Here is a 13802-nt window from a genome sequence, read left to right on the forward strand (position 1 = left end):
TTTATTTAAAGAAAAAATATTTAAAATTATTTAAAAAATCATGATTTATGAAAATATTAAAATACGATTCAAAAAATTCAGTGAGACAAATGGAGTATATTTTAACAGTATATTTTAACTTCGCCCAACTCATTTGTCATTTATAAAAAATTGGGTTGGACCGACCGATCACGCTTACATGAACTTGGTCGCGAGAATGAAAGTTGCAATCCATATTGGCATGGTCGTCTGGTCCAAAACAAAATATGATACGTAAAAGATAGGAGTATAAGTTTGACAAAAAGAATGGGTTAAAATATATGTTGATAAAATGAGGATCTAGTACAACATTCTATTATAAGTCACCATCATTTCTAATTACAGCGCAGTTTTTATGTTGTAAACAGTTGACCGATCTAGATTCTCCCCCATTGTCTTGTTCTCTGTTTAGTCTAACTATCTTTTTAATGGACCGTTGTTTAAACCAAACTCTCCGGCAACACCGTCATTTTCCTCGGATCGGAACTAGTGGGCCAAAATCCGATCCAAAACCAAACAATTTGATCATCATGGCCAAGAAAAAGCCCGTGATCCTTGGCTTGAGTGACGAGCTCAATAAAATAGCTTCTCAGAACTTGGACTTCGCGCCTGCTCGTCGACTTGTTCGTTCTGCTTTCACTCAGATTCAACTCAACTTGGATCACTGTTTATTTCAGGTTCTTTTTTATGATATGTGTGTGTGTTTTTTTTTTATATTGGAGCTACCAAATTTAATTTAAATTTAAATACTGATTGCTAACTTAGTTAAATGTGTTTCAATGTTATTGTCAACTGCTGGACAGATGGCTCCTCCTGGGATTAGAACTGAAGAGGTAAAGTAAGCCCCCCCCTTCACGATGCTTGTTTCGAATACAATCTATCTTAGCTTACAAACACTGAATCATATGTATTACTAATTTTTAGTGCATTTTAATGAATTTAAGGCTCGTGATTCGTAAAGTCTGAAACTAAATTAGTTTGTCAGAAACTTAAAATATATGATGAATGTTAACTATATTTTCAAGGGGTGCATTTCGGAGGTGCTTAAAGTTTTTAGGCTAAGAGAGGTGGTAGTGGAATGTTACTTTATATTCATATATATAATATAATGTATAGTCATGTTCCACTGAATACCATTTAGCAAACTAACCCTTTAAGATTAAATAAATAAAATATCCTCTGAATTTGAAAATGAGATTATCGTATGATTACGAAACTGTCCTATAAATGATTGACTAATAATATTTACATATGTGAACTGAAATACATTATAATATTTATAAGATTCATTGTTGCTAGACTTGCAGGCTAAAATGGTTTATAGATAAAAACTAGTATATATGTTATTTGTTAATATACTTACCATTCATGCCAATAAAGTAATCATTATGTTCTACAAAGGTCCAAGAATCTTTTGGTTTTCAGTGTTTAGCTCTCTAGCCAAAATATTCTTGATTTTAGTTAGTTGCTTATAGTTATAGGTAATATCACAATGCAGTTCTTGGAGATTGAATTTTTTTCATTGTTACGCACATTTACACATTAAATTAATTGGATATGTAGTGGTATGAGTTGAACTCAAAACATCAAGAAATTTTCTGTAAAAGTTGGTTGCCTAAACCTGGTGTCCGGATCAAAGCTGCTCTTTGTTTCTGTCATGGATATGGTGATACTTGCACTTTTTTCTTTGAAGGTTTGTGATAGTGTTTGTTGATATTTTGATTTTGATTTTTGCAATGGGTCTTGGTCAAACGCAGGCATTAATTTATGTCCATTTATACTATTATTTTACATGTAAATTGTGTGTTTTAGGTATCGCCAAGCAAATTGCTGCTTCTGGATATGGTGTTTATGCAATCGATCATCCTGGTTTTGGTCTTTCAGAAGGATTACATGGTTATATCTCCAGCTTTGACGATATAGTTGACAATGTGATTGAACAATATACGATAATTAAAGGTGCGCCATATGTGAACCCAGTTCCCTGAACAAGGTGCTCCTTTACCATCAGCCCTACTACTATTACGCCTCCATGCTAGACGGAAGTCTCACATTGGCAATGGTTGCCTTTGTAAACTTGACTATAAATTGATATCCCTTTGTCCATTTTAAAAGCATGAATTGCAAAAGCTTCCTTGTTAATGTTGTGAATTTTCTACTTTCTTAAGTATTAGTACTATATAGGTTAGCAAGTCATTTGGCTGGTATGGTTTGGTAATTCTTTTAATTATAATTGATAGGAAGGCCTGAAGTAAGAGGTGTACCTCGCTTTTTATTGGGTCAGTCCATGGGTGGTGCAGTTGCTATCAAAGTTCATCTGAAGGAGCCACGTGAATGGGATGGGGTAGTACTTGTAGCTCCAATGTGTAAGGTAAACTGATATTTAACGATAAGTTATTGATGTTCATTGCTAGAAATTCATTATTGACCTTTCTAAGATAATCACCCTAAACTTTCAGATCGATATGTGAAAGTTTCTACTCACAACATCAAATATCTAAACCTTGGATTTGTTTGGAAATCCACTTCTAATTTTTGCTTTTAGACTCACGAGTCCGGCATTTGACCTGATATGTTCCTACTTCATCTTCATAGAGTTGGATATGTTATCTGATTTTGCCAGAATAGTTCCAGATATGAATGATAGATATGTACTGTTGATCAAACCTTTCATTGGTTTAGCCTTTTCAAGTTAATGTTGAACTGAATATTGCACTTACTGTATTCTTTTACATTTGACATAATAAACAATAACTATCACTTGGTTGTTCTGCATCAATTATCTGATTGTAAATAAATGGTGACTGTCAACTTTCAGTACATTGTCAGTGAATGAGATGGATGCTTTGCCTCGTGTATAAATCTGTAGAGTTAAAAAAATGCATATTTTAACGATTTTTTCAGCTATTACAGATCCCTATATTCTTTAACAAAATTTCCTGACATTGAGTTTCCGCCAAGATTGCAGAGGACATGAGACCTCCAGAACCACTTGCCAAGGCCCTAATCATGCTCTCTAGAGTTTTGCCGAAAGCTAAGCTAGTACCCCAGAAAGATTTAGCTGAGCTTGCGATTAGAGACTTGAAGAAAAGGAAACAGGTGTGATCATACTGTACTTTCCAAACTTTAAATGAAATTGGCTAAAGCCATAGTGCCTTGAACAGAAAAATGGCCAACAGAAGTGTTTATATAATCTTTTTTTCTAATTGAATTATTTTACAGAAGTTAAGTAACCTTTAAACTTGCTAATCAAGTTAAGTAGTTTGCTAATATAGATATGAAGTAGATTCCATGATATTTTTGATGGACAGTATTGATATGAAGTAGATTCTGTAAGTTGTCCTGTTTTTTATAGCTTTTGTTATCTTTAAAATTTCATGGTGTTCCGTGTCTACATGGACTGTAAGCTGCAACAGGGGAGCTTAATGTAAATTCATTTACGTTACTGAGCAAGGAAAGGAAATCAAGTTTTATCTCGTTTTCGAGAGAAAATTCAAGTTGTATATTACTGTAGCTTATGGCTTAACGTTGTTTTACAGAATTAGATATCTGTAGCCCCATGTCATTAGGTAAATTGATAGATTTTATTAAGTTTTTTTTTTTAAAAAAAAATACTTGTTGAATTGGATGACATTGTCCTTGATGCATTATTCTTCATTCAAAGATTATAGAGTTACTGCTCTTAAATTTTGAACTGTCACTGTTTAAATCTATATGTTTGTACTGCTTGTTAATGTCATGTTCCTTTTACATTCACCTTAGTTTATTCAGTTTTCTCTAAAGACTTGACTACCTATTATTTCACTGCACATTGCAGTTTCATGCGCCCGATAGGCCTATAGTAGCTGACCATTGCCATGGAGAAACATCTTTTTAATTTCTGATTTACATAAATTCAGCTGTATTATTGTTTCTGCCTATCGCAATTATACTCTTGAAATTTGACCCCACTTCTATTTCAGGCTTCTTATAATGTAATTTGCTACAATGACCAGACACGGTTAAAGACTGCCGTGGAGCTTCTAAAGGCCACAAATTATATTGAATCTCAACTGAATAAGGTCTGTAGTACATTAAGATTTTTGTTTATTAGTATATGATAATAGTGGGCAGACTTGGTATTGGAGTTTTTTGGAGAGAAGCTAACAGTTACAAGAGATCCTGCAGATCTCTTTACCAATGCTTATTCTTCATGGAGCTGATGATAAAGTAACAGATCCCATGGTGAGCCAATTTCTTTACGAGAATGCTTCTAGCAAAGACAAGACATTAAAGCTCTATGAAGGGGGATATCATTGCATTCTGGAAGGCGAACCGGACGACAGAATTTTCACTGTAATTAATGACATTATCTCCTGGCTTGATTCTCGGTGTTCTCCTCACTAGGAGTTCAATTGTAGCCTTTTATCTCGATAACAGGCTTTTATATATCATCATTTATAAGACAAGAACTAATTGCAGTTAGGCTACTGAATTTGTTTTCTTTAAAAACTTTATTCTTGGCATTTAATTTTCACTATGATATTTTGTGGCACAACGTCAATTTTATTCATAGCTCCGGAGTCATTTTGTCTGAAGGGTAATACTTTCTTACTGCCAATAATGCAATCATTGTACTAGGTAGGATTAGGCATGTCAATGGAGCGAAAATCTGATCCGATCCGAGGCCATTTTAGCGGATATGGATCCACCTATTAAAAATCCGATCTGGGATCCGATCCGATAAGAAATATCCGATTATAAATGGAGCGGATATGGATTTAGGCCGATCCGATTCGTTAATAACCCGATCTAGTTATATATATAATAAAAATAATTTTTTTTTAATAATTCTAATTTTAAACCTATTATCCTCGAGTTAAGTTCCATTATTTATATTTCGTTCGGTTCGGTCTCAAGCGTACAGTCCATTTCTACAACCTCATTTCTACTAGTTCTTTTATCTTTTAGAGCCGCATATCCCAAAATCTGAATTCATAAAACACTTCCATTTCGCAACATCAATTTTTTCATAGTTAACATTAAAATATTGTGCAACTCGGTATGTGTATTTCAAAAAGCGAATTTTAGTTTGTAATTTATTTTTGAATTTCGTTGTATTTTACTTGTATTTTAATATTTTAGTTTGTAAATTTTTAAATAAATTTTGTAATAAGTTAAGTTAGAAAAATAAATATATATAATTGGAGCGGATATCTGATCCGAAATCCGTGATCCGAACGAATCTGAATATGGATCGGCTTATAAAAAATCCGAAGCCGATCCGATTCGAATCCGAATCTGAAAAAATAAATGGATATGGATATGGATTTGGGCCGATACGATCCAAACCCGATCCACGTAGGATGTAGAAACTGCTGGCCCAAAGAGTCCATTAACAGAAGTTTAGAAACAAATATTATTTTATTTTCAAGTTGATAACTCTTTTTTCTATTAAAAGATATAAAATGAGAAAGAGCAGGTGCATTACATGTAGTAATAGTAATAAATTTAGCAGGCAAAGCACTCTGCAAAATAGAAGAAAAGGAAAGCATTGGACTGTGGAGACAATTACTGCACAAAAAAATATCAGAGCCAGGTTTCGATCCTGGGACCTGTGGGTTATGGGCCCACCACGCTTCCGCTGCGCCACTCTGATTTTTTATTTATGATCCTCTTTCAAATTATATAACATGAATATACCTGCACTCTCAAGCACAGCTCGCGACTACAGTAAGCAGCAACTGCAAATCAAACCATATCCGTTCGGTAATTCGAAGTTTGAGCCATGGCTTCTCTTCTCACTCTCTCTTCAACTGCAACTTCATCACTTCAACTTTCTGCTTCATTCAAGGTACCCCCCCCTCTTTCTCGCTCTCCCTCTCCCTCTCTTCTCTCCCTCCCTCTCTCTCTCTCTCTCTCTCTCTATATATATATATATATATATATATTATTAGTAAAGTACATAAATCTCTCTCTCTCTGTATTGTTAGTAAAGTACGGAAATTACTCTCTCTCTCTCTGGATTGTTAGTAAAGTACATAAATTACTCTGTGTGTGTGTTTTGTTAATGAAGTACATAAATTACTCTGTTTGTGTGTGTGTTTTCTTAGTGAAGTACATAAATTTACTTTCTTAAATAATCTCGCACTGATTAAATTTGGGGTACATTTAATTAGGGAAATGCGAGTAATCTCAAGGCAAGCACAACCCAATTCGTATCTTTTAAATTAAATTCGACCCATAAAGGCTGTTCATCAAGAAAACCACTAATTGTGCTTAACCAAGCCTCATCTTCATCACCTATTACTGCTTCAACTTCAGTTATTAGTCCTAGGCTTAGGCTTGATAATCTTGGTCCTCAACCCGGGTCGAGAAAGAAAGCAAAAAGAAAGGGAAGAGGTCATGCTGCTGGACAAGGGGGGAGTTGTGGGTTTGGGATGAGAGGGCAGAAATCGAGGTCCGGGCCAGGTATTATGAGGGGTTTTGAAGGAGGGCAAATGCCGCTTTATCGTCGCTTACCTAAATTGAGGGGTATTGCTGGAGGTAATTAAATTAATCCTTTTGTTATCTAATCAAGTGAAAGTTGTGATTTTTATATAAGACGATTGTTCGAAAATTTAAATTATGGTAGTCTGTGTATGCATACCATACTCTATGAGAATAATATGTAGTGTATGGCTGAAATCTGTTTTTTATTTGGCTGTTTATTAATTTTATTCCAAAATGTATATAGGCTAGAAGATAGGTCCATATAGAGTATAGACCTTTGCAGTGTAAGTGTCTGAAAAAATTGTTCGCTTTGTGCTTACCATTTATCTTGTCTTGACTTCCTTGGATGACAACACTATCATCCCCTACTAAATACTAAGAAAACATTTTGTCATTAGTTATACTTAAATTGTTTGTATTGATGTGCTGGTGGCACTATCTTAGGAGCATCATATTTTTTCCTTCCTATTTAGAACAAAAAAATTGTTCTGCAATTTTGTCTATAAGAGCAATAATTATTGCCTTATAGTATGTTCTAAACAGCTTCTACGTTGAGTATGTGACAAGTATTGTGCATCCTATGTTAGTTCGACTATCCACTATACAGTTTCGACTGTCCTACTCCTACCTGCCGGAGACAACACTTGTTCCGTGTCAGATTCTTTGACTGAAACATGCCAAACTGACCAACTAAAGTATCAAGTATGATGTAGGATGCAAAATATAAAATAAATTATAATATGAGAAGAAAGATGGATGAGAACAGAGAAGGGAGAAGAGAAGCCTAATTTGCAAAGTCTTTTGCAAAATGACATTAAGTGTGAGTTTTATTGGGTAATTTTGCCACGACATTCATCTTTTATACCTGCTATTTAAAAAATTATGTAGCTTCCAAGTAAATGTGTCAAAAAACAGAATAGAATCACCATGTCCCTAAGTCTGGCTCAGACGTGTGTTGTGTCCGATACTCCTTCTCCTAGTCCGACTAACATAGCCTGCAATGTATGAAATACGTTGCACGATATAATCATATCCGCAGATTATGTTGTACGATTTCCCGCATCAGGTAGGCAATTCGGGCCATATATTTAATTTAAGGTATTTAGGACACTCTTTAATTAATTTGGGGTATTTTGGGCCATCACCCATTAAAGAATTACATCAACATTATTATCAAATATAAAATTCAAGTATTAAGAATGTCAAATAAGTACTTTATAAAATAATAACTTATATATTATAAATCTATAGTATTACATTATTTGTGAAACTTAGTAGGGTTATAATAAAAGAATTGCAATTGCAATTTAAAATAGGATTCCAACAGTTGTATTGTTTTATTAAAAAATAACATAGAATTATTGAGAAAAATAGGGGTAAAACCAAATTTGGTATCAAAGTATTATTAAAAAGGGATTTTGCATATTAATAAAGGGTGTTTTAATTATTTAAATTATTTATTTAAGGTTATTTTTAGAAAATTAAGAAAATAAAATGTACTTGATTATGATAGATACGTTAGTTGTGCAACTTGGTAGGATTATAATAAAAGAATTGCAATAATAATATGCATAGTTATTAATGCGTCGCCTAGGCAACTAGGCAGTAAAAAATGGGTACACGTTCGACCCGTCTTCCTTTTTAGTGGGTAGGCCTAGGGTAGTCTAGGTGGCTAGGCGACCTCCTAATCCGTCCAAATCCGCCTATGCGGTCTTATTTTGACCTGGGCCGATTTTGTCCGAGTCCAGCCCATTCTATTTGAGGCACAGTCGAACCCAGTTTCATATATTTAAGTTATAAGATGACTCGCTTGCTACAGCTGTCCCTACTTAACCCTAATCATACATACATATATATACATACATATTTGTATATATGTATGTTCTTCTACACATATATGTATGTTATTCTGTTCTTTTCTTTTCTTCTTCTTATTCTCTTTTCTTTTCTTTTACTCTTTTACAACGATGATGAAGATACTGAAAATGATTATGGTGAAATACCAAGTTCAAGACAAAGAAAGCCCGGGAAAAAAACCTCCCTGACCTCGATGATTTTATCTAGTTTAGCTAAAGTAGTTGCGTGATTTGTATGCATCGGACTTATTTTCTTTTATCTATAGAATTTCACTTTTTAAAATATAATTATTATTACTCTATTTTATTATAACATATAAAATGTATTTACATATATAATAAATCCAATTTTATATAGTAACCGTATAATCCGCCTAATGATCATCTAAGCGAGCGCCCTAGGCAGTTAGGCGGCAGAGTGTCGTATAACCTCGTCTTTACGTCTTAACAAGTAAGATAATATGAATCTAACAATTTTAATTATTTCATGGAAAGATATTTGAGAATTTTAGGAGAAATAAGAATTTAGGGGTGAAACCAAATTTGATACTGAAGTACTATTAAAAAGGTTTTGCTTTTCAATAAAGGCTATAGATTCATTTGGTTCATTAATTTTGGAACTCATAAGACTGGAGCGAGATTTAGTCATAGAGCCCTGTGTTTTGTGTATTCAATTTCCCTGCAGCCACGGTGCATTTAAAAGATTTCATTTTTCAGAGTTTAGAGATGGTTTCCCCTTTCTGCTATGTCAGACTTGGTTATACCAATTCCCCTAAGATATTTCCGTGATGGCGACTTTGGTGGTAATTGTCTTTTCCCTTAGATAATTTCATTTATCAATATTACAAATATTTTAAAGTTAAAATTTCATATGTTCTTGTAGCATCATAGAGTTATCCTCTCCCGTCTCAATGCTGTGTTTTACTCATCTGCTAAGTAATTTGATTTTTTTTAAAATTAATTAAGGTATGCGTGCGGGGATACCAAAATATCTTCCAGTGAATTTGAAAGATATAGCAGCTGCAGGATTCCAGGAGGGGGATGAGGTGTCACTGGAATCACTAAAAAGTAAAGGTCTAATCAACCCATCAGGGAGAGAAAGAAGACTTCCCTTAAAGGTAATGTTCTAAACACATCCGGAATAGCATTTAAATTTTATATTTAATGGAAACCGTCTAATTAAGCTAACCAATATATCAGATAATTGCAGCTAACTTGAACTTGAACCTTTATTTCCTACTGACATTGAAATTTTAACAAGATTTATGGATAGTTATATATTTGTCTCATGCCTTGGTTCAACAAGTCTTCTTAAGGACTGCCTAGTTGTCAAGTGCATCTTTTTCTGTTATTTTTTCAAACAATGGGAATATCAACTATTTATTATCATGCTACACAGTAAGTCTTAAAGACCCTTGAGCGGTAGGTTTCTTTTACCACCTTCGTTATACTCTGTAGAATAAACCGTGTATCACAAACTTAAAAAGGTGCATGGTCTGGGTAAATTATTTGTGGCTTAACTTTATCTCATTGTAAGGCAAGGGATCTGTCACAAACTATTTCTGTGTTAGGATGGACAGGCATTTGTCATTGTTAAATAAATAAAAAAGAAGAAAAGGTACAATGTCATTTGTAGTACCATGCTAATATTTTTATTCTCAGATCTTTCCGAGTTAGCTTTCATATGAACGTTGTAATCGTCATACAACCTGCCATTTGTCAGCTAAAGTATCAGACAGCTCTGAGCTCTCACTGTGTGTGTAATAGAAGTATAATGCTGCAACTCAACCAGAAATCGATATGTTAAGACATAATGTTTGGTTTGTAGTATCAATAATACGTTTTTCATACTTTTAAAAAATTGTTCTTCCTCTTTATTAGAATTTTGTTTTCTATAATTTTTAAAGCTCAAATTATACAGTGGATGGGTAATAATGTGTTTTCTTGCTGTTAGAAGTCCTTTTCCCCGTAGATAAGGAAGAGTATCAATAAGATTAAAAATTATACAACTTTGTGATAAATTATGAAAAAATCAGTTTGGATGACTGAGTTTATAAAGTTCAAATTTTGAGAGAGTACAATAGATGTTGATCCAAGTTTCTGTTGGGTTTGAAGTCATGGTTCATTGGAATTTGTGGCTGTTCATAAGTATATTTCATACTTTTTGTGGGTTGGTAACTGCTTAAATATCTTGTGGTATCAGATTCTAGGTGACGGGGACCTAAGTGTAAAGCTGAATTTCAAGGCCCGAGCCTTTTCAACTGCAGCAAAGGAGAAGCTGGAAGCAGTTGGTTGCTCATTGACCACATTACCTGGACGAAAGAAGTGGGTGAAGCCATCAGTGTCTAACAACCTTGCCCGCGCAGAAGAATACTTTGCAAAGAAAAGAGCTTCACCTGAGTGGTCCGAACCCGCTTCTGCCTGATTCACACCATTCATTGGTATTCAATTTATGAAGACATGTAAAGCATCAAATCTTTGACATTTCAAGAAACTTCAGTTTTCTAGCGAGATTATAAATATATATTATGTGTTAGTTTGCTTTCTCGAATATGGCAGGGTCTGTTGAATAAGGTATTGTTACGCTGTTGGTGACCCTGGATGATGCTACACTAGGGCCACTTTAGGGTAATTTCGATACCAGTAATGCACAATCGACAAGTATTAACAACTCTTACTGATTTATATGTACTAGTTTTATCCTATAAATATTTTATATGAATTTTTAATATTGAATTAAATTAATTTATTTTTTAAAAAAAATCATAAAATAACATCTCTAACTCTATTTAGTTACTAAAACTTATTTTATTAATAATAATTTTTTTATTTTAGTTGTCGTATTTTTTTTCCTTAAAATTTTATATCTTTATAATTATTAAATTATTAAATTTATATATATTCACCTATAAATTTATTAAAGCATATATAATTAAATTTTTATTTTTATATTTTATGCCAATTATATATAGGAAATAATAAAATATTAAGATAATGATAGAAAATATGAGAATTTATAATTATCATAAATAAGTTAATAATACTATTTTCATTAGTATTAATTTGAATTTATTTACTTTACTTAATTTACTTATAAAATTTATGTTTTTTTGTAATTTTTAATTTATTAAAATTTTATATTTATGAGTAAATTTTACTTTATTTTGTCTAATTTTTTATATTAAATTTTTTTAATATTTGGGTGAATTTTGGTGTGACTTCCGATTTAAAGGTGAATTTTTTTATAGAGTATGTCTACTACTTTTATTATATAAATAATCCTTTTTATTATTTTTTTTCATTTCAATGACGCCTATGTATATAAAATATTTAAAATTTTGTTAGTATTGTTTTCACACCTAATATGTTTTTTAATTTGTTTTTGTTTTTTAGTTATTTTTTAATGTAATGTTTGTTTGTTGTAATATTTGGTGTATTAATTAATTAATATAATTTATTTGTAGATTTTTATTTTTTTTGTTATGTATTTGTTCTTCTTATTTGTTTATTTGTTTCTTTAACTTTTTGAAATCTGTTTGCAATTCATGGGATATCTTACAAATATTTTATATGAACTTTTAATATTGAAATAAATTAATTTATTTTTTTGAAAAAATTATAAAATGACACCTTTAACTCTATTTAGTTGCTAAAACTTATTTAATTAAAATTATTATTTTTATTTTAGTTGTTTTATTGTTTTTTGCTTAAAATTTCATATTTTTCTAATTTTAAAATTATTAAATTTATACATACTCACTTAATAAATTTATTATATCATATACAAATAAATTTTTACTTTTTTACTTTACGCCAATTATGTATAGGATATAATACAATATTAAGATAATGATAGAAAATGTGAGAATTTATAAATTATCATAAATAAGTTGATAATATTATTTTCATTAGTATTAATTTGAATTTATTTACTTTTACTTGCTTTACTCATGAAATTTATATTTTTTGTAATTTTTAATTCACTAAATATTTATATTGTTGACTCTATAATTTTCAGATGGTAAGTATTGTAAATTTTAATTTAGTTTGTCTACTTTTTATATTTTTTTTTAATAAAAAGGAAATTTATGTTTTTTGTAATTTTTAATTTACTAAAATTTTATATTGTTGACTTTATAATTTTCAGATGCTGAGTATTGGAAATTTTAATTTAGTTTGTTTACTTTTTATATTAAAAACTTTTTAATAAAAAGATTTTGGGTGAATTTTGGTGTGACTTCCAATTAAACATGAATTTTTTTTTTATATATAAAGTATGTCTACTATCGTTATTAACTTGTTTTTAATTTTTTTTACAATTTAATTTTTATTGTGATTTCTGTATTTCTTTTTTTTGAATCGATAAGTATTATGATTTTTTTACAAATCTAGTACATATATGATTTTTTTGGTGGTGTTTGTTTGTTTCCCTTACTCCAATTATATATAGGATACTCCAATTATATATAGGATATAATATTGCACAATGCCTCTATCTATAGAATTTATCTGGCATGTCTACAAGTAATTTATCAATCTTGACCAGTGTTATAGAAATCAGAAATCGGACAATATCGGTCACCGTACCTTACAAGGATTAATCGGTGAATCGGAAATTAATCGGAGGGATTAATCGGATTAGAAATCGGATTAATTAAATATTAATTTATATTTATATATAATCAAAAAACGGAAATAACAGCCCATTCAATGGATAATTTTTTTTAATGTTAGAGCCTTGTACATGTAGAAAAATAAAATTATTCAGGCACATTTACGTCCAAAATACACACTCATTTTGTTAACTGGGATAGGTTTTTGGGGATTATCTTCGCCATCTTCACTTTTGTAAATAGTAGCTTTTCTCTACAACTGAATATATCAACTTCTTCCCCTGTTTCAAACCATCGAATCTCCGATAATATTTCAATTTCATCTATTTCACATATAAAATTTTCCGATTTTTGCTGCCTTTGACCCGATTTAGGACGATTTTGACTCATTTCACCTGAAAACCGTTTTTTTCCGGCGATTACTTGAAATCAGATCGGAAATCTACCGATCGCCGATTACCACAATGCCAAATCAGTAAATAATTTCACATTCCATAAATAATTCATCTACATTCAGCAATATTCTAGAATCATTTCATATTTGTCATGTTTTTTTTTGACAAAGTAGAAATGTCTATTCAATTAAGATGGTAACTAAGTTGAGACAATGAGTTTCAACTTCCGTTGATTTCAGTCCCGCATCATAAGCATGTTGTTTTAAGTTGAAAAAGCACCGCTTCCGCCTCGGCTTAAATAGCTGGCAAATAACCGAGGGACTGAGCTGCCAGTACCAGCAGACATCATAATATCGCCCATATTTGTTTGCAAAATTTATAAATTATTTTAAAAAGTATCGAGATATAATTTTTATACCTATTAAATAAGAAATGGTAATATTAGAAAG

At 31.5% G+C, this 13802-nt stretch overlaps 2 protein-coding genes across 2 annotated transcripts; both read left to right on the top strand.

Moving 5' to 3' along the window:
- Window positions 1–299: 299 nt before the first annotated feature.
- Window positions 300–4540, top strand: LOC141724941 (caffeoylshikimate esterase). Its single transcript, XM_074527267.1, has 8 exons — window positions 300–695; window positions 822–851; window positions 1582–1711; window positions 1831–1977; window positions 2259–2389; window positions 2980–3117; window positions 3981–4079; window positions 4186–4540. The coding sequence occupies exons 1-8, from the start codon at window positions 447–449 to the stop codon at window positions 4402–4404; spliced, it is 1143 nt and encodes a 380-aa protein (XP_074383368.1). The 5' UTR covers window positions 300–446; the 3' UTR covers window positions 4405–4540.
- A 1154-nt stretch (window positions 4541–5694) lies between these two features.
- Window positions 5695–10881, top strand: LOC141724942 (large ribosomal subunit protein uL15c-like). The gene is made up of 4 exons (XM_074527268.1): window positions 5695–5851; window positions 6177–6543; window positions 9312–9463; window positions 10549–10881. Exons 1-4 carry the CDS (start codon window positions 5786–5788, stop codon window positions 10768–10770), a joined length of 807 nt encoding a protein of 268 aa, XP_074383369.1. The 5' UTR covers window positions 5695–5785; the 3' UTR covers window positions 10771–10881.
- The last annotated feature ends 2921 nt before the right edge of the window (window positions 10882–13802 follow it).

This window comes from Apium graveolens, chromosome 5 (genome assembly GCF_009905375.1).
Source record: "Apium graveolens cultivar Ventura chromosome 5, ASM990537v1, whole genome shotgun sequence".
In the NCBI taxonomy this organism is placed as follows: domain Eukaryota; kingdom Viridiplantae; phylum Streptophyta; class Magnoliopsida; order Apiales; family Apiaceae; genus Apium; species Apium graveolens.